This window comes from Polypterus senegalus, chromosome 5 (assembly GCF_016835505.1).
Source record: "Polypterus senegalus isolate Bchr_013 chromosome 5, ASM1683550v1, whole genome shotgun sequence".
NCBI lineage: Eukaryota > Metazoa > Chordata > Cladistia > Polypteriformes > Polypteridae > Polypterus > Polypterus senegalus.
Genome location: NC_053158.1, coordinates 51,436,403 through 51,463,443, shown reverse-complemented (window position 1 = coordinate 51,463,443; position 27,041 = coordinate 51,436,403). Strand labels below are relative to the sequence as shown.

At 40.6% G+C, this 27,041-nt stretch overlaps 1 protein-coding gene across 4 annotated transcripts in view; it reads right to left on the bottom strand.

The window, feature by feature from the left end:
• Positions 1-27,041, bottom strand: part of c5h8orf34 (chromosome 5 C8orf34 homolog) — a 446,834-nt gene that overhangs the window by 9,316 nt on the left and 410,477 nt on the right. For all 4 annotated transcript variants that reach the window (XM_039754615.1, XM_039754616.1, XM_039754617.1 and 1 more), the window contains one exon: positions 9,614-9,661. In XM_039754615.1, coding sequence (XP_039610549.1) covers positions 9,614-9,661 — 48 coding nt within the window. The remainder of the gene's footprint in view (positions 1-9,613; positions 9,662-27,041) is intronic.

The following is a 27,041-nucleotide window of genomic DNA, read 5'->3' as shown; positions in this document are numbered from 1 at the left end:
CCGTAAGATGAAGAGCCAGCCTGAATTAACTGCTGAAGGACTGGCCTCAGCCATTATATTTCAGGCTGGGCAGTTAAGTCTTTCAGTGGTTCATTGGTGCTAAAAGAATACAATATTGTGAGCATTATTTTCTGTTTTCTGGATTCTCTGTTTCTGCTTTAGGTTTTCAAAATACTGGAATTCATTTTAGGGATTCGTCTGCAATAGGTTGCCTTTTTAGGTAAACACTGTGCCTCATTTTTGCCCTTCTGACATTTTTATGCTTCACTTGCATCTATTTGTTTGTAAAGATTACTTGTTGAAACAGTTTTGATGGTTTTCTTTCCCTGGAGAGTCATTTTAGGTATATTTTGGGACATTTAAGATATTTTTGAACTTTTAAACTTACCTCCCTATTTCGACCTTTGCTGGCTGAAGTCTCCCTATGGAATTTGGTGTCAGTCTGCCTGGGGTGAGGCACATCTCAAGGAAGGCAACCTAAGGCATTGACCAGGTTTATGGGTGTTTTTGGAGGCATTTCAAACCCATTGCTATACACTCACCTAAAGGATTATTAGGAACACCATACTAATACGGTGTTTGACCCCCTTTCGCCTTCAGAACTGCCTTAATTCTACGTGGCATTGATTCAACAAGGTGCTGAAAGCATTCTTTAGAAATGTTGGCCCATATTGATAGGATAGCATCATGCAGTTGATGGAGATTTGTGGGATGCACATCCAGGGCACAAAGCTCCCGTTCCACCACATCCCAAAGATGCTCAATTGGGTTGAGATCTGGAGACTGTGGGGGCCATTTTAGTACAGTGAACTCATTGTCATGTTCAAGAAACCAATTTGAAATGATTTGAGCTTTGTGACATGGTGCATTATCCTGCTGGAAGTAGCCATCAGAGGATGGGCACATGGTGGTCATGAAGGGATGGACATGGTCAGAAACAATGCTCAGGTAGCCCGCGGCATTTAAACGATGCCCAATTGGCACTAAGGGGCCTAAAGTGTGCCAAGAAAACATCCCCCACACCATTACACCACCACCACCAGCCTGCACAGTGGTAACAAGGCATGATGGATCTATGTTCTCATTCTGTTTACGCCAAATTCTGACTCTACCATTTGAATGTCTCAACAGAAATCGAGAATCATCAGACCAGGCAACATTTTTCCAGTCTTCAACTGTCCAATTTTGGTGAGCTCGTGCAAATTGTAGCCTCTTTTTCCTATTTGTAGTGGAGATGAGTGGTACTCGGTGGGATCTTCTGCTGTTGTAGCCCATCCGCCTCAAAGTTGTGCGTGTTGTGGCTTCACAAATGCTTTGCTGCATACCTCGGTTGTAACGAGTGGTTATTTCAGTCAAAGTTGCTCTTCTATCAGCTTGAATCAGTCGGCCCATTCTCCTCTGACCTCTAGCATCAACAAGGCATTTTCACCCACAGGACTGCAACATACTGGATGTTTTTCCCTTTTCACACCATTCTTTGTAAACCCTAGAAATGGTTGTGCGTGAAAATCCCAGTAACTGAGCAGATTGTGAAATACTCAGACCGGCCCGTCTGGCACCAACAACCATGCCACACTCAAAATTGCTTAAATCACCTTTCTTTCCCATTCTGACATTCAGTTTGGAGTTCAGGAGATTGTCTTGACCAGGACCACACCCCTAAATGCATTGAAGCAACTGCCATGTGATTGGTTGATTAGATAATTGCATTAATGAGAAATTGAACAGGTGTTCCTAATAATCCTTTAGGTAAGTGTATTTTGTGTGTACTAGAACACAATAGATGTTGGTGAAAAATGAAGAGAAAAGTTCATAATCAAAAATGAGAATTAATGAAATGTAAATATGTATGTATAAATATATCCTGTAAATGTTTTTGACAATATCATAAGACTGATCACAAAATAAAGTAGTTTTGTGAGATTTCTTTAATGGATTCCGTGTTCCACTTATGGTGCACGACTGTTAGATTTGTTGCTGCTGGTGAAATCCAGGCTTAGGGAGCTGATAACTGAAGAGGGACCTTCATGTACGATACTTCATCTCACTGCAGAAGCCTCTGTTCAATTGCTAAAATAAGTATGATATAAAAACAGAGGAGGTGGCAGGGAAAGAAAAGCATTTTTCCTAATCAGCTACGCTTCAAAATTTAATTAATAATGATTGACTAAAATTGACAGAACAAATATAAGAACGAATGGAATGCATGATTGACTAACATCCAAAATGACACCTAGATATAAATTAAATACATTTTTGCTAAATGATCTCAGTTTGTTTTAAAAGCAGTACAGTGATTTCTCTTTTATCTGCTTATGACATAATCATATACAGTATATGTAATGATATGATAGCATTGACCTTTCAAAGCTTGTGCCTTGGTAATGTGGAGTATCAAACACTACTGCTGACATTATTTCAGTGAAATAAATGCAGAATTCGTGAGCTGCATTGTTTATTTGTTGATTTTAGGCCCTTATGCTTTTATGTTAAGTAAGTTTGTTTGTAAGGAATATTCTGGTATATCTATATTCAGAATGCTGTTTAATAAGTAAGGAAAACAAGATGTCTGACTGTCATAAAAGTGCTACAATGAATTGAATTCCTGAAACATGACTTTACTAGTATGTTAATATGAATTTTAGGTTATTAAAAACAGGCAACAAAATCAAACACATGTATAAAAAGTAGAGTTAAAATTGTATTCTATCAAAATTGCATGATCTCCTCAAACTATATCATGCTTATTGCACAGATTGCTTCTGCATCAACAGAAAATAAAATTTCAGTGTATTCAATAAAAATGAATTCTGATGATCACAAGCCTTATAACAACTTAAGTAATTAGAAGTACATGAAAGGGACCACACATCAGAAGACATTCGTCCTAACTGGGGTACTACTGTTTACTTCATGCCAGGGAATGGCAGCGAATCAGAAAGCAAAACACTCGCACAACCCACGGGCACTAAAGTGGTACACCGGAAATATAAATCATTGCAGAAGAGAAGTAGTGGAAATCTATAAAAAGCATGGAGGATGAGGTGGTACCCTTTTCAATAGGAATAGATTAATGTTTAAACTTTACAGATATGAAAATGCTCCTCCTTGAACCGTCACCTTATCGTGGTGGAGGGGTTTGCGTGTCCCAATGATCCTAGGAGCTATGTTGTCCGGGGCTTTATGCCCCTGGTAGGGCCACCCAAGGCAAACTGGTCCTAGGTGAGGGATGAGACAAAGAGCGGTTCAATAAACCTCCAATGAAAAAAAAACTGGACAACGCTTTCCCTTGCCCGACGCTGGTCACCGGGCCCCTCTGGAGCCAGGCCTGGAGGTGGGGCTCGATGGCAGCGCCTGGTGGCCGGGCCTGCACCCATGGGCTGCCGGGCACAGCCCGAAGAGGTAACGTGGGTCCTCCTCCCCATGGGCTCACCACCTATGGGAGGGGCCAAGGAGGTTGGGTGCAATGTGAGTTGGGTGGTGGCCGAAGGCGGGACCTTGGCGGTCTGATCCTCGGCTACAGAAACTGGCTCTTGGGACGTGGAATGTCACCTCTCTGAAGGGGAAGGAGCCTGAGCTAGTGCGCGAGGTCGAGAGGTTCCGGCTAGATATAGTCGGACTCACCTCGACGCACAGCTTGGACTCTGGAACCAATCTCCTTGAGAGGGGCTGGACTCTCTACCACTCTGGAGTTGCCCCGGTGAGAGGCGCCGAGCAGGTGTGGGCATACTTATTGCCCCCACTGAGCCTGTGCATTGGGGTTTACCCCGTGGACGAGAGGGTGGCCTCCCTCCGCCCGGGTGGGGAAGGGTCCTGACTGTTGTTTGTGCGTATGCGCCAACAGCAGTTTGGAGTATCCACCCTTTTGGAGTCTCTGAGGGGTTGCTAGAGGGCATACCTTCTGGGATTCCCTCGTTTTGCTGGGAGACTTCAATGCTCACGGGCAATGACAGTGAGACCTGGAAGGGCGTGATTGGGAGGAATGGCCCCGATCTGAACCCAGCGGTGTTTTGTTATTGGACTTCTGTGCTCGCCACGGATTGTCCATAACGAACACCATGTTCAAGCATAAGGGTGTTCATATGTGCACTTGGCACCAGGACACCCTAGGCCTCAGGTCGATGATCGACTTTGTGGTCGTGTCGCCGGACTTGCGCCATATGTCTTGGACACTCGGGTGAAGAGAGGGGCGGAGCTGTCAACTGATCACCACCTGGTGGTGAGTTGGCTTCATGGTGGGGAAGATGCCGGTCAGACCTGGTAGGCCCAAACGTGTTGTGAGGGTCTGCTGGGAACGGCTGGCAGAGTCCCCTGTCAGAAGTAGCTTCAACTCCCACCTCCGCAGAACTTCAACCACGCCCCGAGGGAGGTGGGGACATTGAGTCCAATGGGCCATGTTCCGTGCCTCTATTGTTGAGGCGGCTGACCGGAGCTGTGGCCGCAAGGTGGTCGGTGCCTGTCGTGGCGGCAATCCCCAACCCGCTGGTGGACACCGCGTGAGGGATGCCGTCAAGCTGAAGAAGGAGTCCTATAGGACTTTTTGTCCTGTGGGTCTCTGGAGGCAGCTGATAGGTACCGCAGGCCAAGCGAACGCTGCTTCGTTGTTGCTGAGGCAAAACTCGGGCATGGGAGGAGTTTGAGAGGCCATGGAGAACACTTTCGGACGGCTTCGAGGAGATTCTGGTCCACCGTCCGGCCTCAGGAGGGGAAGCAGTGCAGTGTCAACACCGTATATGGTGGGGATGGTGCGCTGCTGACCTCACTGACGCTGGGTCGGTGGGAGGAGTACTTCAAGACCTCCTCAATCCCACTAACATGCCTTCCATGAGGAAGCAGAGCCTGGGGACTCTGAGGTGGGCTCTCCCATCTCTGGGACTGAAGTCACCGAGGTGGTCAAAAACTCCTTGGTGGCAGGGCCCCGGGTGGATGAGATACGCCGAGTTCCTTAAGGCTCTGGATGTTGTAGGACTGTCTTGGTTGACACGCCTCTGCAACATCGCATGGACATCGGGACAGTGCCTCTGGATTGGCAGACGGGGTGGTGGTCCCCTCTTTAAAAGGGGACCGGAGGGTGTGTTCCAACTATAGAGGGATCACACTCCTCAGCCTCCCTGGAAAAGTCTATTCGGGGTTCTGGAGAGGAGGGTCCGCCGGATAGTGAACCTCGGATTCAGGAGGAACAGTGTGGTTTTCGCCCTGGTCGCGAACAGTGGACCAGCTCTTCACCCTTAGCAGAGTCCTGAGGGTGCATGGGAGTTTGCCCGACCGGTCTACATGTGTTTTGTGGACTTGGAAAAGGCATTCGACCGTGTCCCTCGGGAATCCTGTGGGGGTGCTCGGGAGTATGGGGTACCGGACCCCTGATAAGAGCTGTTCGGTCTCTGTACAACCGTGTCAGAGCTTGGTCCGCATTGCCGCAGTAAGTCGAGCCCGCTTCCAGTGAGAGTTGGACTCCGCCAGGGCTGCCCTTTGTCACCATTCTGTTCATAACTTTTATGGACAGAATTTCTAGGCGCAGCCAGGGTGTTGAAGGGGTCCGTTTGGTGGACTCAGGATTGGGTCACTGCTTTTGCAGATGATGTTGTCCTGTTTGCTTCATCAGGCCGTGATCTTCAGCTCTCTGGATCGGTTCGCAGCTGAGTGTGAAGCGGCTGGGATGAGAATCAGCACCTCCAAATCCGAGAGCATGGTCCTCAGCCGGAAAAGGGTGGAGTGCCCTCTCAGGGTTGGGGGAGAGATCCTGCCCCAAGTGGAGGAGTTCAAGTATCTCGGGTCTTGTTCACGAGTGAGGGAAGAATGGAGCGTGAGATCGACAGGCGGATCGGTGCGGCATCCGCAGTGATGCGGGCTCTGCATCGGTCTGTCGTGGTGAAAAAGGAGCTGAGCCGTAAGACAAAGCTCTCAATTTACCAGTCGATCTACCTCCTACCCTCACCTATGGTCATGAGCTATGGGTAGTGACCGAAAGAACGAGATCGCGAATACAAGCGGCTGAAATGAGTTTCCTCCGCAGGGTGTCTGGGCTTTCCCTTAAAGATAGGGTGAGAAGCTCAGTCATCCGGGAGGGGCTCAGAGTAGAGCCGCTGCTCCTCCGCATCGAGAGGAAGTCAGATGAGGTGGCTCGGCATCTGATCAGGATGCCTCCTGGATGCCTCCCTGGTGAGGTGTTCCGGGCACGTCCAACCGGGAGGAGGCCCCGGGGAAGACCCAGGACACGCTGGAGGGACTATGTCTCCCGGCTGGCCTGGGAACGCCTTTGGGATTCTCCCGAAGAGCTGGAAGAAGTGGCCGGGAGAGGGAAGTCTGGGCCTCTCTGCTTAAGCTGCTGCCCCCGCGACCCGACCTCGGATAAGCGGAAGAGAATGGATGGATGGATGGAGATATGAAAATGTTGAAGTAAGGGAGCAGCACAAGTCAAAAGAGCACAATGCTGTAGCTTGGTTAGTCAATGCATATTTTGCTTTCAAATCATTGACAACTGTAAATTAAATATTACGTAACAGGCCAATCCTGGTACAACTGGACACAAGGCAGCAAAAGACATCAACCCATCACAGGACCCACTCATGTATATACGGTCAATTTGGAATTGCCAATTGGCCTAACCTGTGGGTCTTTGGGAATGTTGAAAGAAAAACATAAAACTCAGAGAAATGCAGGCATGGTGAGAAAATCTAAACACCCCACAGACAACAACTAGGTGCAGGATTCACATCTAGGACACCGGATGCATGGCGAAGCAGCACTGCAGTACCATGATGCCCTGTAACTTAAACATATACCTTAAAAATGTGAAATTAATTTCCTGGCTGCATGACCATATTATAACATAACTTCACATACCCACTTAACGTAATTCAGAGTTGCAAGCTGCCAGGGACTATCCTGGCAATACAGTATATGCCAACCCTGGACAGGCAATTGTCAGGAATATTCTTCTTATTTAATAATTATGAAAAACTCTGGATGAGGTGTCTAGCCCAGCACAGTTCAGAACTGAGACAGTACGGAAAAACATGAGTATTTACAATTCTAGGCCATCCTATGGCACTCAGGGCGGCACGGTGGCGCAGTGGTAGCGCTGCTGCCTCGCAGTTAGGAGACCCGGGTTCGCTTCCCGTCCTCCCTGCGTGGAGTTTGCATGTTCTCCCCGTGTCTGCGTGGGTTTCCTCCGGGCGCCCCGGTTTCCTCCCACAATCCACAGACATGCAGGTTAGGTGCATTGGCGATTCTAAATTGGCCCTAGTGTGTGCTTGGTGTGTGGGTGTGTTAGTGTGTGTCCTGTGGTGGTTTGGCACCCTGCCCAGGATTGGTTCCTGCCTTGTGCCCTGTGTTGGCTGGGATTGGCTCCAGCAGACCCCCGTGACCCTGTGTTCGGATTCAGCGGGTTAGTAGATGGATGGATGGCACTCATGTTAATCAGTATATAACTGTTAGTTAAGGGTGTTTGTTTCCTTCTGCATCATTCTGCTAATCTTCCCAAATTCCTGAAGATGACCTTGATGCTGATGAGTTTACAATTTGGTTTGTTTACGGCATTGTTAATGGTAAACCTTTCTACTTCAACACCTTAAAAATATATTTGGTTGAATATAGAAATACTGTTTGTGTATCTGAATATTTCATCCAGCATAAAGGCTTTAACACTTTACTAGAATCCTGTGTAAGAAAGGGGTGGTCAGTCAAAAATATTCTAAAAAAGTATTCACGTCTTATTACATTTCAGCACTTCATGCTATATGAGGGCAGCCCTGAGACTGACAGGCTCTATCAGATCAATGACTGTTATACAAAGGTAGGGAAAATACATATAGTAGAAAATCAGCATGATAAAAAGAATTATAATTGGACCAAAGATGAAAAGACAATTTGTCCTTTATAAATAATGTTCTATATGTCACATTATGTAAAAATTTTCTTTGTAACCTTGTGACTTCATAACATATGAATCAATACAGCAAGGCAAAAATCTATGCCATGTTCTCTTTGTATTGATTAACTAACAGCAGGGGATTTCTAAGGTAAAGCATTTTTTTCTAATAAGCAGAATTACACTTAAAAGGCTCTGGAAGAGAAAGTACCGTAGCTCATATAATGTCATTATACAGTAGAATGTGGTTTAGAAAAGAAAAAAGGAAACAAAAAACAGAAAAAGACAGTTAAATAGGCATTGTAAGAATTTCATGGTGACGTCAAATGGTATTTCTGCAGATACAGCTTGACTCATGATGAGCTTTTTGGATTTTCCTTTTTATATATTTCTGAAATGTATAGGATATTCTATAAAGTGACCTGTAATTTCTGTACATAGTACCTTACACATGACAATGCACACAGCCCAAAACTACTGCATTTTAATGGGGGCATACAGGGTTGGGGAGTCCCTGGGCTCAACTTTGAAGACACTAAAAAATGTCAATCTAAAAGACAGCTAATATGATTAAATTGTCAATCCATCTATTTATTTTCTAACCTGTCACCCCTTTTCAGTGTTGTGACTTAGAAAAACGCCTGAACTGGGTGAACGCGTGGAAAATACACTTTAATGTAGATGGGGCAAAAGGAATGCTACTTATAAATACAAGAAGGAAGACACTGTCCTACAGGAGGCAAACCCTGAAAAGGATTTGTGGGTTTATGTTAACTCGACATTTCCATCATCTATGCAATGTGCAGAAGTGATTAAAAAGGCAAATAAAATGTTAGGTTAGCTTGTTAAAACTGTTGAATAAAAATCGAGTGACGTTACGCTTAGTATATATAATGCTCTAATGAGACTATCTGAAGTATTCTGCACAGTTCTGGTCACCACATTACAAGAAAGACATGAAAGAAAGCACTTAAAGCTATACATACGTAGGAGAGCAACCAAGTGCATCTCAGGACTTAATGACATGTCCTACTCTGACAGACTCAGAGAATTAAACCTGTTCAGTCCAGAGCAGGGGAGATGGCGTATGGACATAATCCAGGGATTTAAAATCCTCAAAGGCACTGATAAGGATCCATCAGAATTCTGTCACTTTAAGGGTGAATCACATACTTGAGGATATTAAATGGAAAAGTGCACTTAGGATGGAAGCCCTTCTTTATGCAAAGAGTTTTGGAAATCTGGAGCCATGTAGTTGAAGCAGAAACCTTGACAAACTTTAAGAAGTATCTGGATGAGATATCAGGACAGCTTAGCTATTAGCTAAACACATGGGATTGAATGACTGAATGGTCTCTTCTCGTTTGTCAAATTTCTCATGTGCTTATGTTGTGAGGGGCCTGTGTCAGTTACCATTCCCGAAAACAGTATCATTATATCACAGAGTACACTGATTCATATACAGCTAAGGCCAATTTGTAGGTGTCAACTGACCTAACAGGCACATCTTTGGGATGCAGGAGGAAAACTGAAGTACCTGCAGAAAAAGACCATGCAAACTTGAGGACAACGAGCAAATCCTGCACAGACAGTGGCTGAGAATTCGATAAAACGATTCTAGAGCAGCAAGGAAGCAGAGCTAACTACTTTGGCTCCAGGGTGCTCTTCATAAATTACTAAGTAAACCATTTTACATTCAAGTCGTTTACTAAATGGAGAGAAATCAATTTCAAAATCACACACCTGAAACCACTGATCTTTTGCTGGAATCCCAAACTCCTGTCTGGCTGCCTGTAAAAAGAAGAAGAAGAAGAAATGATTATTTTTCATCTCAGATGATGAAGCAGCATCAACTAAACAGTGCAAATGTTTACTTTAATTACAAATGTTAATTCAGACATTAAAAAGAAATGCTCTTTATATTATTCCTTAAAAATTTTAAGAAGGTTCAATACAGAAACTTACTGTATTCTCAATATGCAAATAAATGTCATTGGATGCATTATTCAAATACTACATAAGATTCATACTTTTGAAGCAAGCTATAAAGTATAAAAGTTAAACATCTCTATATAAAAAACTGAACTGTAAGTAAAGCACACTGTAAAACATATGGATTTTTACAGAACCATCATCATGAATGAGAATATGGTGATGTTGTCTTCTCATACACTCATCTCTAAAGATGGGGATGCATATCATGTTTCAGGATAGTTTCAGTATATGAATATTGTATGTATTCCCACAAAACACCACAACCGTGGACCATATAAATAAATAAGCAAACATGTAAAATAAATAAATCCTATTACAATAGCATGCCGACTTGCAAGTTGATGTGCGATACCAGTGATGACATCAGTATGAATGGTATGATACCCGTAGTGCAGAAACTAATGCTGCTGCTCCAAGGGTCTACTGTCCTAGGTTCGCATTCCATGCCAACCCATTGGTTTTGAATGTTCTTCTCATGTCTGTTTTCCAGTGGGTTTGTCTCCAGGTAACAAAAAAAATGTTTTTGTAGGGATCCTGCATTCTATCAACTGGACAAAATAGGATTATTACTCGAATCACATTAACAAAGCTTCAGTTCACCAAAGACTCATGTACTGAGCTCGTACTAAAAGGTGACCTCACTGGATTAGGCCTAATTCCTGTTTCTGTGAAGTATTTGCTTGTTGAAATTGATACAGTTCATGCTAATGGCCCATGATTTTTTTTTACCTTAACAAAATATTTTTTTTCTGCTTTTACCTTTTCAAGTGTAAAGCAAAACATGACTGAGTAAATAATTTTCTTCTCAATCCTAAGATTTTATGGTGCAGGGCAGCAGTGGAGGAGGCTTATGATAATTTAAGGAATATTGTGAGTGATGTAAGCAGCCTGGAGGAGTTTAATGACATGCAATTATATTAAAAGCCATTGAAAGGTAAAGTACAAAGGGCATAGAGATAATTTAATCTAGCAGAATGGAAGTTGTAAATGCTTGCAAAAACCAAAGCTTCCGTACATGCAAGAATTGTACTGACTCACAACAGACAGTAAGAGAGATTGAATGACCGATAGATATGCATAGGCAAAAGACAAGCCGAAGTCGAAACCGTAAGTTAAACTGATCTTTCATCAAACTTAAATTCTAAAATCACAAAATAAAAAACCAGGACTGGATGTAATAGCAACAAGGCAAACTGAAAAGCATACGTAGAAAAGGGTATTTTCAGATATTCCAGAACTGTCTGTGCAAACCTTTAAACATTGCTAGTATGACCTCACAAGTGTAGTGCAACCTGGGAATTGCTGGGTAAGATTACCACTGAAATTACAGACGCAAATGTCTCCAATTAATGATCAGATTTGTAGAATTTGTGAAAGGGGATTTCCACACAAACTGCATTGTCAGGGCAGATGTCAAGGGGCTGTGCTTACACAATCAGGGTATTAGGAATTTCTAATAAGAAAAAAAATATTGCTCTGCTGAAAAACAAAAAAAAATAAATAAACAGGAAATTGTCTGATTGACATTCTCAAAGGTGTGATTACACTTTATACCCAGACTCAGCATTATCGTGGCCTTCTCTATATGTATATGGAAATGTTTAATACAGGCAGCTGATAATTATGAAGCAGAAGCATCATTTTAGAAAAAAAAAGGATCACAACATAGATATTAGAAGAAGGACACAGAATACAGTTAACAAGCTATGGAAAGTCCAACTTTAAAAAAAAACAAAACACACAAAGCAATACTTTAGTCAGTTTTACTAGCACAGCTCCTAATAGGGTATATCTCTGTCACTTTGTTGTTCAGGTCAGGCCCCTGCCACGGTGACTACTGTATATTGATCATACCATACATACATGTGCTCTCTGCCCTGGTGATGCTTTATTCTGGTGTTGACTGTGTGATTAGATTAGATTAAATTAGATATACTTCAATTATCCCACGGTGTAATTAAAACTTTATGGAAGCTCAAGAGAAGACAAAATTATACATTTTAATAAACAAACAACAACCCCAGAAAGAAGATGAACGTCTTTTGCCGGAGAGAAAGACATTCCATGCGCTTAACCGGATGGGCCGCCTCAAATTAGGACCTGAGTGCTGCCGTGCAGCAGGCGACGCCTCAGCACCACACCAATTACAATCCCCAACCGACCTGACCCCATTGGCTCTCCAACGGTTTCGACTATTCCGGGGGTGGGGCTCCTTCATGATGCGAACAGCCTTCCTATGGGCGGCTGCAGCACAGCTACTCTTGCAGAGGGCAAAAAGGAGTCCTTTCTGTCGTCTCGGAGCAGTGTAAAGTTTTTTTACGGTGGCAATCCTGCCACCACCCCCCATGATTTCCCTGCAAGTTGGGGGACTGCATGCAGGGACAGATGCAGATTAACATCATACCCAGGACCTACCTGAGACGAAAACTGGACTCTTTCGGTACTGTGTTTCTCTGGAAAATCCTTGGGTACCATTGGTTTGACTTTGCGTCGAATGAGCGGTTGCTCAAGGAGTCCTGAATGAGGCACATTACCTGCATTGTGAGGGAACGTCAGTTACGGCACTACGGCCACGTGGTGCGATTCTCCGAGAGTGATCCAGCTCACAGGATTCTCATTGTTGGGGACCCGAGTGGCTGGACCAGGTCAAGGTGTCGCCCACGTGACACCTGGCAGATAGAAGGTCATTTCCAGAGGGTGGGACTGGATCGCGTGTCTGCCTCGGGGGTTGCCAAACGGGATCCTGAGCTGTTTGGTCATGTGGTAGGTGCAGCAACGCACTGTACCAGTGCATGCTCCCCAACTTGACTTGGCTTGAGCCCCACAAAGAACATCTGGCTGGGATAATGAGGAGTTGCTGCTGTCAATAACAGACATGTAGGTAGCAGTAACATGGTGAGACCAGTCCAGATGTACCACAGGTTTACATTTAATGGTGTTAACGAGCATTAATACTTGAATACAGGAGGTCCAGCTTGCTTTCTCCACTAAAGCAATGAATTGGTGGGTTTGATAATGCTATATTAAATTGTTAAATTACTTGACAGAACAGCAGGCAGAATTATCCCTTCACAGATATTTCTACCAGTTTAATACCAGAGCAAGATGGACAATACTAGCATGAGTAGCCCTTAGGTTCACCCCATGTTCATGCGGATTACCTCTCACTGTCCAGACATAAGCTGTTAGGCTAAATGGTGAATCTAAATTGGCTGGATATGAGCTAGTGTGGATGTATCCTGTCATTAACTGTCACACAGCCTCCATGTTGCTAATATGACAGATTGATTCTTACTGTAACCCACTATTGGGAAAATGGCTTCAGCAATTAATGAATATAACTGGCTAGTACCACAGTGCCAGCATCACTCGGTAAATGCATGGAGTCTTGAAAACTGAATGGCCTATTCTCATTAAAATAATTAATAATTTATTCATACTGACATTTATTTTCCAGTTATTGATAAATAGTTTTGACTTAATCAGATTTTAATATTAGAAAACCACAATCTGGATTGGCACCCTTGGCCTAATTTTTATAGTTTAATTTTTAGCAGACCGTATGTCACTTGCCACTGTAGTCTTTGGAACAAGACAGACCTTTTATAATTTCATAAAAAGTATTGCCATGACATCAGCTATTACACACCCAGGAAGGAAAAGAGGAAGGGAAATCCTTTCTGATTCATTACATACTATACAGCAGTATTACTTAGACATGCATGATACACTTAAAGAAAAAAGTTCTGTTTATTGAATATCATTCAGTGTTGTCACTAATAAGAAAAATCCACTTTTAAGACATGCTTTGTGGAGATTTTAGTCAATAAACTGTGCATTTCCTATATTCAAACCTGCACTGTTTAATAAAACACATAACTAGAATTTGAAATGAAGAAAATGTGTTCACATACATGAGGAGTGATCATAGATAGATAGATAGATAGATAGATAGTATAACTGACATTTTTATGTTGTGTTTATGTCTAGCAGAGAGGCATGGGACATTGACTGAACTGCTAGTCATCAGATGTGAAAAGAAAAGGTTTATTTTTCTATGCTGTGGAATTAACCATTACCCCACAGTGGAGACATAAAAAATAACAGGAAATGACTCTAAAGATTTGGCCTTTACAGTAAAAGCGTTTGGACGATGATCAGAAGCAAACACTGGCACGCAACATGGAGAGCTTAACAGCCAAATCCAGTGTATGCTCTTGTACCCCAAGAGGAGTCGCTATAAAGTTTTGTGCTCCTTTAGGTTCAACTCTACTCTCAGTAAAGACTTCATACAGGGGTAAAACAGCCAAGGTCACCGCCCATGCAGATAATGTTAACGTCTAAGAAAGTTTCAAATTGCGGACACTGCTGCTGACGTGACATGTTGTACCTACAAAGAGCACCAAGTCCAGTTCTTCTAAGCCTATTCACTGAAGTTCCTGCTATCCTAGAAAGAATACTCTTTGAAAAAAAGAGTAAATTAACTTGATATTCCATCTTGAATTTACTACAGGCAAACCAAGTGGCTTAGATGTAAAACAGAAAGTGGGATTCAGCCAGATACTCGTTTTAAAATGCTTACATCCCAGATGTGGTGTTTTAAAGAAGCAGCTTTGACAGCGATCACTAAGAAAGTTGGCGTACAGAGACTGACATTTGCTGTGTGTGCTGATGTTTACAACAATGCTAGATACATCTTAGTGTATATTCATTCTGATTTATTTAAAATGCAGAGAAGACATACAATGCGGCTCAGTGTTTGTGCGGTGTATGCACATTCTCCCATGCTGTGGAGATTTCCTCCTGGCATTGCTGTTTCAGTCCATAAGTCTACAGATATGCAGGCTAAGTCAATTGTGAGAAGAATAAGATGCAGAGTCCACTGTTAAATTTTATTGTAAATTGTGTTTACTGAAATCATGATAATCCAAAACCTAGCTTTACAAATATCTATGTCAATAAATATGTTATTTGATCATATTATCATCCCCTGATTAAATAAACAAAAAACACTTTCTTATTAGGTAAATTCAGCATTGCTTTGTTGAAAAGTGTGCACTGCATCATACCATGCATCTAATAACATAAGCGTATCGAGAAAATTCCTGTGGTGAAGACCCTGTTTAAATCTATACAGAATACCAGGAGGCACAAAGACAAGCATGTCTAATGCCATTATTGGAAACTGAAATACTGGCTCGCTCTTCATTTTTTTAAATAAATGCTGTTGTTGTATGTGCTCTTCTTTATCCTGTAGTTCTGCGAGTTTCCGTGCACATTCTCTGATCTTAGCGTGCAGTACGTACACATTGAATAATGAATTCCAATGGTGAGGGGCAATCAAATTCAGTTAAACAATGTGATTGAGCAGAAGTGCTTGAAAAATAAAATGTCAGGATAGGTCAGAAGTAACAAGACCAATGAAATTCTAAGTCCTGTAGACATAATGTGTGTTATTGAGATCAACAGGTTAGCATTTATGATTAATGCAAATTCTTACCTGAAAATTGTCCTGGTTTTTCAAAGACTTTAAGAATTTGAATTCTTCTAATCATGGTTGACTAATAAGTAAAAACATACAAATTAACTACCGCTGAAGTATAGTAGCTGAGTATATTTAATAGTCTATTCAGCCACTGCAACCTTTAAAATGTGTATTTCTTTTAATGAATGTGACTCGTAGGAAGAGGAATAAACAGGAAACCAGCAAGTGCCTCATGTTATGTCTGTGGAAACATCTGTGCTTGTCTTTAGTTTCATCTGTTGCCATAGCAGAATATTCTCTTCACTGTTTGGATCCTGAAATTTATAAAATTGACGTAGTATATGGTGACACTACAGTTATCATTGCTGTCTCACGGCTCCAGACAACTGCCTGTGTGGAGTTTGGATTTTCTCTCCATGTCAATTAGGTGAAGAAGTGACGCTAAATAACTGTGGTGTAAACAGGCCCTGATATGGGCAGATGTCTCGTCCAGGGCTGGCACCTGCCTTGCACTCGTGGCTACAGTGACAGGCTCTGATGCCTCTCAATAACACTGTGTTGAATTAAGTAGGTTCATGAATTGAATAATTGATGATCTGATTGTAATTCTCTTTTATTAATGCCTTCCTATATGTTTGTCACTATTTTAACCAATTCTCCTTTACTTTGATTAATGCTTCTTTTTAGTATATACTGTATACACTGTTCTTTACCATTAGGACATCTAGCACGATGAATCATAACAGTTACATCTTCATCTTTACTTAATGAATCTGAAGGTAGAAGATACCAAGTTAATGCTGCTGGACTTACTTCCTGTTGAGATACTTAAAAGGACAGGATGACCTCGGAGTGGAATGAGAGATGACAGTTGAGGTGGTTTGGGCATGTTCTGTAGGTAGGATGCTCTCTGGGCATCTCCTATGGCAGGTGTAAAAGACGCAGCCCACTGGGAGATGTTCCAGAACACACTGAAGCTTCTGGACACTTTCATGGCACTAAGGGTGAGTATTCAGCCACTGCAACCTTGACCAGGATCAGCAGATCTAAATGGACCGTAACATGAAGTGACCACTGCTGATTCGATAAGTGTACAACAGGTGAAATGCAAATAAAGTTTTTCTAATTATTGTTAAGTAGCTTTCTAGATGTGAGCAGTTTCATGTAACTGTGGTGTTCTGGATCCAAATACAGTGGGTACGGAAATTATTCAGACACCCTTCAATTTTTCACTCTTTGTTATATTGCAGCCATTTGCTAAAATTATTTAAATTAATTTTTTCCCTCATTAATGTACACACAGCACCCCATATTGACAGAGAAAAAAAAAGAATTTTTGAAATTGTTGCAGATTTATTAAAAAAGAAAAACTGAAATATCACATGGTCCTAAGTATTCAGACCCTTTGCTCAGTATTTAGTAGAAGCACCCTTTTGAGCTAATACAGCCATGAGTCTTCTTGGGAAAGATGCAACAGGTTTTTCACACCTGGATTTGGGGATCCTCTGCCATTCCTCCTTGCAGATCCTCTCCAGTTCTGTCAGGTTGGATGGTAAACGTTGGTGGACAGCCATTTTTAGGTCTCTCCAGAGATGCTCAATTGGGTTTAAGTCAGGGCTCTGGCCGGGCCATTCAAGAACAGTCACAGAGTTGTTGTGACGCCATTCCTTCGTTATTTTAACTGTGTGCTTAGGGTCTTTTAGCAAACTCCAAGATAGAACTTTTTGGCCTTAATTGTAAGCGTTATGTGTGGAGACAACCAGGCACTGCTCATCACTTGTCCAATACAGTCCCCACAGTGAAGCATGGCGGTGGCAGCATCATGCTGTGGGGTGTTTTTCAGCTGCAGGGACAGGATGACTGGTTGCAATCGAGGGAAAGATGAATGCGGCCAAGTACAGGGATATCCTGGACAAAAACCTTCTCCAGAGTGCTAAGGACCCCAGACTGAGCCGAAGGTTTATCTTCCAACAAGACAATGACCCTAAGCATACAGCTAAAATAATGAAGGAGTGGCTTCACAACAACTCTGTGACTGTTCTTGAATGGCCCAGCCAGAGCCCTGGCTTAAACCCAATTGAGCATCTCTGGAGAGACCTAAAAATGGCTGTCCACCAACGTTTACCATCCAACCTGACAGAACTGGAGAGGATCTGCAAGGAGGAATGGCAGAGGATCCCCAAATCCAGGTGTGAAAACTTGTTGCATCTTTCCCAAGAAGACTCATGGCTGTATTAGCTCAAAAGGGTGCTTCTACTAAATACTGAGCAAAGGGTCTGAATACTTAGGACCATGTGATATTTCAGTTTTCATTTTTAATAAATCTGCAACAATTTCAAAAATTCTTTTTTTTGTCTGTCAATATGTGGGTGTTGTGTGTACATTAATGAGGGAAAAAATGAATTTAAATTATTTTAGCAAATGGCTGCAATATAACAAAGAGTGAAAAATTGAAGGGGGTCTGAATACTTTGGGTACGGAAAGTATTCAGACCCCCTTCAATTTTCCGTACCCACTGTATATACATTATATGCACATAATATTTTTACAGCACCAACAATTCCTTTAAATGGCCATTTTCTACAGTGAACAGGAAGCAATTTTCAGGTTAACCATAGCACAGCTGTTTCCATGTTTTCACATGTGGAAAAATGACAGGTCATATATTGATCAGATCCACATATGGAGTCGAATGTGTGGAATGAGCCGGAATCCTTCTGGTTTAAAGTCTAAAGCCAAGGACAAATATAAATTACCTCTCACCTTACCATGTAAACTTAAGTACAATAAAACCCAAACGGTATTGCACAGTATATTTCTGTAAGTGAATAATTAGCAGGCTGTCAAAAGTGAGTCTGCACAGTATGTGACCGATATCAGAGATATGTCACACTTCACCATGCTGCTTCAGTGTGCTTACATGCTGAAAAAGTCTAAAGGACTCTGGAGAATCAGTCTGTGTCTGTCTTTCTTTTATATGTTAAGCATTAATGGCCCACAAATATTACAGGTCAATAGTGGCAGCATTCATTTGGAGAAACTTTACTGCATTGGGAGCTCGTTGGAATGGAGTTGGTAATGTGTTCAATATATTCAGTAATATACCGTTATAAACAAAAAAAGGTTATGTTAGATGTTAAATGATCCGTATATGATAGGGGAAAGTTTTCAAAGCACCTCTATAGACTTATAACATTGCCAAAGTCCAGAATTCTTGTCAATGTTCCTTTCATCATACAAACCTGTTAGACAATCAAGATCTTCTAATACTGGCCTTGTAGCCATTTTAAAACCATTACGTAGCTTTTGGCAAACACATACTGTATTGGCAAAAGGCCTTTGATATTGTACTGTGCTGAAGCTTAATTCTAAAGCTAGAAGCTTTTGGCATAAGAGGTAACTAATAAAAGTTGGATTTACAACTTTTTAATTGGTCTGAGACAAAGAGTACAAATAAGAGGAGAATACTCTGCATGGGGTGAGTTCATAAAGTGAAGTGCCTCAGGGATCTCTTCTAACAGCAATAACCTTTATAAATTACATTAATGACATTGATTCCAATATAGGGAGGAAACTTTTGAAATACACAGAGGACACCAAAATTGGGAAAAAAAAGAAATACTGAGGAGGGAGCATGAATAATGTAAAAAGGCCTAAATGATTTTTACTGGATGAACACCTGGAAGCTAATGTGCATGCACGCAAAAAGAGCATTAAAAAAAGATGAACAATGCCATCCTGAAAGGTATTCAGTAATATAAAGACAAATTTAGGCTAAAAACTGTAGCTTACAAATTCAGTGACATGACGCTTAGTCTATCATGCAGTTGCGAGACCATATCTGGAGTATTCTGAGCACTTATGGTCACTAAACCTTAACAGCTCTAGAAACTGTGCAGCTCAGAGAAACCAAAAGTGTCCTGAGATGAAAGTACATGCTGTAATGTGACTGGGTAATGGAATTAAACTTCTTTAGACTTCTTTAGTAAGGAAGGCTGTGTGGAGACCTTAGGTGACTTGTAATTGTGTTTAAGATAGAATCATCTTCTTCATTTAAATTGATTTGGCAACCTTGACAACTTTTAAAAAAATGTTCTTACAATTAACTAAGCTTGATGATCTCCTCTCATTTGTCAAAGTGCCTATGCACCTACAGTATGTTCTTATTTAGCTTAATGATTTCTATTACCTGGAACTCTATTGTTGACTTATGCCTGAGCAGTATAAAACACTTGAAAGGTCATGTGTGGAGTCTTGTGTGCAGTTTTTGTTCTTAGCATGAAAAAAGCACATCACCGCACTAGACACAGTGTAGGAAAGAGCGACTAGACTGACTTCAGCATTACAGAGAATGAGAAACGTGGACAAAGGAAAGACATGGGACCTCTTTGTCTTAAACAGAGCGTGGGCAACATGGCAGAAGTGTTTAAAACTACAAAGGGTAGATGCCGTTTGTTACTTCAAAAGATGAAAAAGGGCACAGATGGAAATGTTTGCAATGTGGACCCATGGAACAAGTTACCGAGTACAGATGTTAAAATCAGCTCCCTTGACATTAGACTCAAAGGTATTCTGGAAACATTAGGCCATTAGGATTTCATATGGGTCTTGCAGCTAGCTTTTGTTTTGCATCTTTGATTTATTTTGTTTTCTTTCGTTTTTCTAAATTATCTTTTATAAGTTACATCTTTTTTTAATGATTTGATCTTTGTTAATTGCATTCTGTTAGTTTGCTATTTTTTAATATAATTGATTTCCTTTTGTGCTGTGTTAATTATGTTCATCGATAAAGAATAGAGTGGAGCTTCAGATTACAGAACAGCCCTACGGTTCAGCAATCACTTGACTGCAGAACCTTACAGATGTTTGAAATGATTAGTGGCCACTGCGTCATTGCAGTGACATCACTTTCTCAACTGTGTTCATCTTCTCTTTTTTGTGCTTCTTTCACATTTCATAAATTTAACGGTCTTTGGATGATTCAGGTTTGGCTCTTTTTGGCATTTTTAATTTTTTTGTTTCAGATTTTTCATAATTCAGTAAATTAACCCTTAAATTAAAAGTAAGAGTTGTGTGTGGCCGGAGTTTTTACTGCAGCTCTGTGCAAATATCATAATATACAGTAATTGAACAGGAAATAACAAGGTATTAGGATAGCTGGCCTATTCTTGTCAAACAAGTTTCGTAGCTAGAGGAGTGAGACTCAATCTGTCTTGATGTTCATAGCGGCACTGAATACCCATACTGCATACTGCATGTGCTTTCTGTAAATTTATATTGTAGCTGTCATTTGTAAAGTTCTCCTTCTCTTTCTTTTTGTACCTGAACTGGTGTTTCAATTAAAGGAATACTCAACCCAAAAATGATATTTTTTACATATTACTGTGAAAAGCTTTCAATATCATGTCATTGTGGGGAAAAGAGATAGAATGGGTTGGTACAGAAACCAATTCTGGACAACAGTCCGCAATATCTATAAGTCCACAGGGGGGGAAAAAAAAATCACACATTAAATCGTGTTGCATTATCCGCATGTCAAGTCATCCAGATGCATGCTGATGACGTGCAAAACATGTGCATTTTTAGCTAAAATATTGTCACATAAATACTTCTGGGAAAAACAGAGTAGTGCTTGAACAGGACGCTTATGGAATTGGATATTTAGGACACACAGATCTTCAATTCAAAAGCTTGATCCAATGTGAACACACTTTCTGTTCACGGACTACTCTAATTTTTCTGTAAGCTGTCACACTTGTGCATATTTAACAAAGTATTTAACAATATTTTAACAACAAACACATGCGTTTTCGACGTTAAAAGAATACAATTGGATGAATTAACATGTGGATTATGTCACATGAGCTGCGTAATTTTTTCATGGGCCTTATTTAAAACGTTTGCTGTGGTCCAGCATTGGTCTCCATTGGCACCCGTTATATCAGAAACTTTTTTTTCTCCTTTTTTTCATGAAAACATGATGTTGACATTTTTTCTAAATTTTTAGTTAGAGGCAAATTCCAAATAAACACTTTGTTTTTATCAGTGTGTTAGGTGCCATTTGAAAATTATTTTTCCACTATATTCTGAAAAATATAGTATATTAAATGTTACATCTTAAGATTTCACTGCCTGATCTACAAAATTTTTTTTTTTTTAGAGATTTATACCTTTAATTTAAAAAAAAAAAGAGTAGAAACCCATGTAAGGTATGGCAATATTGCATGTGTACCTGAGTTCTTCCTTTGAACTGTTTATGAAATACATTTTAAAAATGGGCATTGGTATGGTATGGGTAACTAATCCACTTCTTTGGACAAATACAGTTTTTGTATTGACAACAAACTCATCATGCCAAATTAAATGAATGACATATTGAACATAAGTCTGATTCAAAAATAAGAATTTGAGTTCAATTAAAACCAATGGTGGACAGGAGCATCGTACGATGAGTGGCTAGCGGTCCCTGATTTAGGTGTCCAGAATGATGAAGACCTCTGCCACATGCATTCATTCCATGGTAAGAGTGTGACAACAGTACAGCATTGGTGCAGCACATACACCATGGTGTACAGGCGATAACTATATATAATAGACCTGCTCATTTAGTTTTCTGCTGGGTGGATTTGTAAAATGAAGGCTAAGCACTCAGTTCTTAAACAGATTTTCTCTAACAAATTGTGATGTTTATCATCAGCATGAGATGCTGAAGTCTTTCTGACTTTGACAACTCAATTTGTTCTTTTGCATGCACTTGCAAAACTGCTGCAGTATTTTTGAACGCTCAGCTGACCTTGGTTTAACTCAGCTCTGTTAAGCAGCTGACACTACATAGCACAAAATGTGCCTCAGGTTTTGGAAGATCCAGTCATTTCAATAACCTCCTAATCCTGGACAGGGTCACACAGAGCTACTGCTTATCTTGACAGCAATCTCCAGTTGATGAATCTCTTCAGTATACTTTTCTATATTTTATCAACATTCATTTCAGGTTTTGCTAGGAGGTGTAGACTCTCCTGGATTCTTCAAACATAAGATAAGAAACAACCTTAGATGTGGTGCCAGTCCATCACAGGGTCCACACATGTACACATCTACATTTACTGTACACCCCACACAGGACCAGTTACGAACTAGTATTTTATTCCAACATGTATATCTAAGGATTGTGGTAGAAAACTGGAGTTCTCTTAGAAACACCCACATAAACATAAGGAGAACATGTAATTTCTATGCACACAGCCACTGAGTGTGGGATTTGAGCCCAAGATGCCAGATCCATGAGGCAGCATGGAGTCATTTCTGAACTCATCCAGTCATTCATTATTTTTCCAAGCCCACTTATTTTGATAAAAGGTTGTGAGGAAACAGAATCTATCTGAGCAACAATTGGCATAACAGAGGAATCAGACCTAGACTGGGTTACAATCTTAAATGCACAAAATCAACCCCATCTATTCATTTTCTGAACCCAGTAAATCTACAGGAAAACATTTAACAATTTTTTTTCTTAAATGTTGACTCCATTATGAATGTTTGGAACCAATTACATGGGAGTATGCATTTTACTTAATTGTCAGATTTTTGTATTGGAGGAAGGTTACAAGTTTAAAAAAAAAAAAAAGCCCATGTTCCATGACTAAAATGACCTGACAGCCCAGGGAGGGATTTATTTTTCTATTAGTAATCTTGACAGGTTCTCAGGCCCGAAAGGTTTTAATCAGATCATTCCCTTGCCTCCAGTCTAAAACATATACTGCAATGAAAACTGAAACTTGATGGCTGCCAAGCATCAACACAGATTTCTGCTCAACATGTAGTTAGAACAATTGCCCTGTGTAGTAATGGAATGAACTGATTCAGTAGCTTCAGACTAATGAAACCAGAACACAAAGGCAGACATCAATTAATGGAATTTGTCAAGTAAAAACTAGTAAGCAAATATAGTGTTACAAAAGTGACCCTGTCAGTCAAGCTAAAATGCCACTTGTAAAGCATTATTTCTTTTTAGAGCAAAGTCATAAATGTCCCTGCAGGTTTCCCTTAAACTTGGTGACCTGTGGTGTATGAAAGCGGAGATGTTAAGTGCTCCAGAACAAACTAATTACATTATGAGACATTTGATGTACACAGCTACCCAGCAATATGTACCTTTTACTGTATTTTAATTAACTACTGCAAGGTGAGAATTGCATGATGAAGCTGTGGTGAATGTCTCCTAGAAAAGTTCATAGGAACTGTGAACAAAACGCTGTAAAAATGTACAGGTATTTCTTTTTAATGCTAGCTCACATATTTACTTAAAAAAATAACATGACTCACAGGACAGAATTGTCATTACTGTTTACTCACCATCTATGCTATACTTAAGGGAAGAAAGGAAGCAATCTCAAAGATCTCTCAGTTGTGATGATTTTTGGGGTGTTATAGGGAGTGTGAGTGAAAGGGGGTATGCAGTATAGTGGTGGGGCAGAGTTTTATATTAAATGCAGTTGCATTGGTCACAGACAACTGGCTGATCACTCATTGTGTGTTCGCGACTGCAGCATACATTGAATCTAAATCTAGAGCAGAGGTGCAAAGAAAATTTCATATTGAGTTTAATGTGGCTGAAGATTTTTTATTAAATTTAATGTGCCTTTTGTAAGATTTTTTTAAAGTGATTTGATGAATTTCAGTCTTCATTTGTCTTTGATCATCAGGACCTACAAGAATGCCAGAAAATACTGAAAGCGTGAGACAGAGTGGAACCCTTGGTGTGCAGTACAACATCAGTCAATTGCATGAAACATTTCCGACCGGTAAATAAGATAAGGACAATAAACTGCATTAATTGATTAATTTTGGACTACATTATCTCTTCTCTAACTTAATCTAGGCTCACAGGACCAGCTGTGATTCTCAAATGAAAAGGCACATCTGGGGACAACCTGATAAAAAGTGTGAAATGAATAGCAGCAAAATCCAGCGCTGCAAAGGGTACATCTTCATGGCTTCTCCTTAATCCGACTATTTCCAATTGCTCCAGTCCGTGCATTTTAAGCTGTTGTTGCTAAGGTTTCAGGATGACATCAAATGATATTGAAAAAAAGACGCTGAGAGAAAATAAAAAGATAAAATTGCTGTTATCCATTCAGCAGCTCAGCAGCACAAAGTAACTGAAGACTAATAATGAATTTGCACATTGTAATGAGTGCTGCAACAATGGAGACAGGGAGACAGACACGTGTATGTAGAGTCCAACGCAGTTACTGGGCTCAGCACGATTGAGAAGTGCCTCTGTCTGCCTCAATAGCTTTCAGTCATTTTAACTATTGCATCACTATAAAACAAAGCGACAGGAAAAAGAGGTTAGATAAGCATTGTGGTCTATGGATATAAAATGTGTTAACATATTTAAATTTCTTATTAGAAAGTAATATTAAATGTATTTAGTTATTTGTTTAGATGTGTATTCTAATCTGTGTATCTACTAGTGTCATTAGACAGATTTTTTTGATTCAGGTGTTTTGAGCACTGTAATCCGCATCTGCTCTGCCTTTGTTCTCAGCTTTCTTAACAGAAGCCCTTTTGACGGAGTGTGACACACTGTTTACTTCAAATGCATATTTTGCAGTTCATATTTTCATGAATATGGCTGCCGGTTCTTTTAAGCCTAAATCGAATACTATGCTACTGTCATATCACTGAACAACAGAGAGCACACACAGCACTTGTGACAACATATAATTAATTTTTACCTTCCATTCATTGATGTCATTGAATAGCAATATATAATCTGATGCTACAAAAAGGTTTTGCCCTTGCATCAGGTTATGTTTATTTGTGTGCTCGCTGCACATGCAACACACATTTATATGTCTAATAGGGTTGGTTTTTAGATGACTTTGACTGTAGATGGTTCATCTTAAACAGAAAATTAACTCTTTGACAGCTCAAGTTAACAAGAACCTCCTTCATGACGATTGGTTTAGAAATATGACACTCAGTGAGCCATCTAATTGCTCCCAACCAGTTCAAGGAAAAATTCACTCATGCTCGGCTCCAGACATAAATTAAATGTCTGGCTCTCGAGGACATTTCACTGTAAACTGACAATATGCCGCTGTTCTTGGCCAATAAAATATAAAATCTCCTCCAGTTTGATTTGTAACATGTTTTGTGTAGCTATAAAATTAATCTACCCTGATCAATAGTCCAGTCTCCCCCCATCTTTTCCAATTACAAAATCATTCACTACAACATTAATCTATATATATAAACTTCTTTTCGCATTTAAAATGGAAATTGCGTATGACCACGCGAAACGGAAATTACGTATGACCACAGAACATATTATAATACAGGAAATATTATTGTCACTTCGTTTGTGGACGCCATTTGTATATCGTTTTTACTAATTGTTATTATTTGTGTGATAGTTATTTTACTGATATTGAAAAGAAGTAAACACAAACACTCATCTATCCCATAGAAGTGTGCCCCGAGTCACCCTCTGCCAGCCCACCTCTCTGGACTTCAGTGCTGAGCTGTCTGCAGCCAGGCGCGTTCTGACAGAGAAGTTTTATTTATTCATCCAAGTGACTGTCACGGAAACTGCCACATTCTAAGTTTTTTTAATTGGCAGTACTTGATAGTAGAAGAGATGAAAATAAAAGCTTTGTGTCTTTCTACTTTTAAACTGCACCGAGCTGTAGAAGACCGCCTTCAGTGGCGAGGGGTCATGACAACAAAGTCGACATTGGAAGGCGCTGAATGTCAGGCTGCTCTGCCAGGTCGACAGCTTCACAGTTTCGGGCAGTGTTCTCTCTTTTCACACCGTTTGTGACACTTCAAGTGCCCCGTCGGCTCCTTGGACAGTGGAAATCTTTGCTAATGAGTGTAATTGGCGCCATCGAAGCGTGACTCTCTTGGAACATTGCGGTGCACGGCTACTTACTGTCCCTTATGGTGAGTTCGGGTCACTAAAACCCCGCAACATTCAAGGTTGCTTATGTAATGAATTTTTTTAAGAAGATGGAAGGTTTACATCTAAGAATATGTAACGACCTCTTCATGTAAAGTATTGGACTTGGGAATTGTTTGGAAGTTCTGCCCGTTAAGCACGGAAGGGCAACGTCCACATTTCTCAGAATAATTTTTCTCTTAAATCACAGGCACGTAGTGCAAGGTTGTCAAGCAGGTAGTTTACCCGAAACCACTGCAGTGGTACTCAATGTATCTTTACTTCTTAAATGTTAATGTTTTACTGCTTAATAATTTATACACTTATTCTATATCATTCAAATTCTCTTATGGAAATGTTTTACTGTTTAATAATTTAAAGCTTCTTGTATGTTCTTCAAATTCTTTTATCAAAATGTTTTACTACTTAATAACTTATTTTATAAATACTAAATTTTATTTTTTTCCCTTGCACTCAGTGAGCGAAGCCACTGGGTAATCAGCTAATATAATAATAAAAATAATCTTTACATTTATACAGTGCTTTTCTTACTACTCAAAGTGCTTCACATAGAAAGTGGAGAGCAACTGAAAGCTACCAATGTGCAATGTCCACTTGGATGATTGCAGCCCTTTTGTGCCAATACAGTAACCACACATCACCTATAAGGTGGTTAAGGAGGAGGAGGAGGTTAGGATACAGCGCATTGCCGCACCCACCATATGACAAACCAACTCAGGATCCCA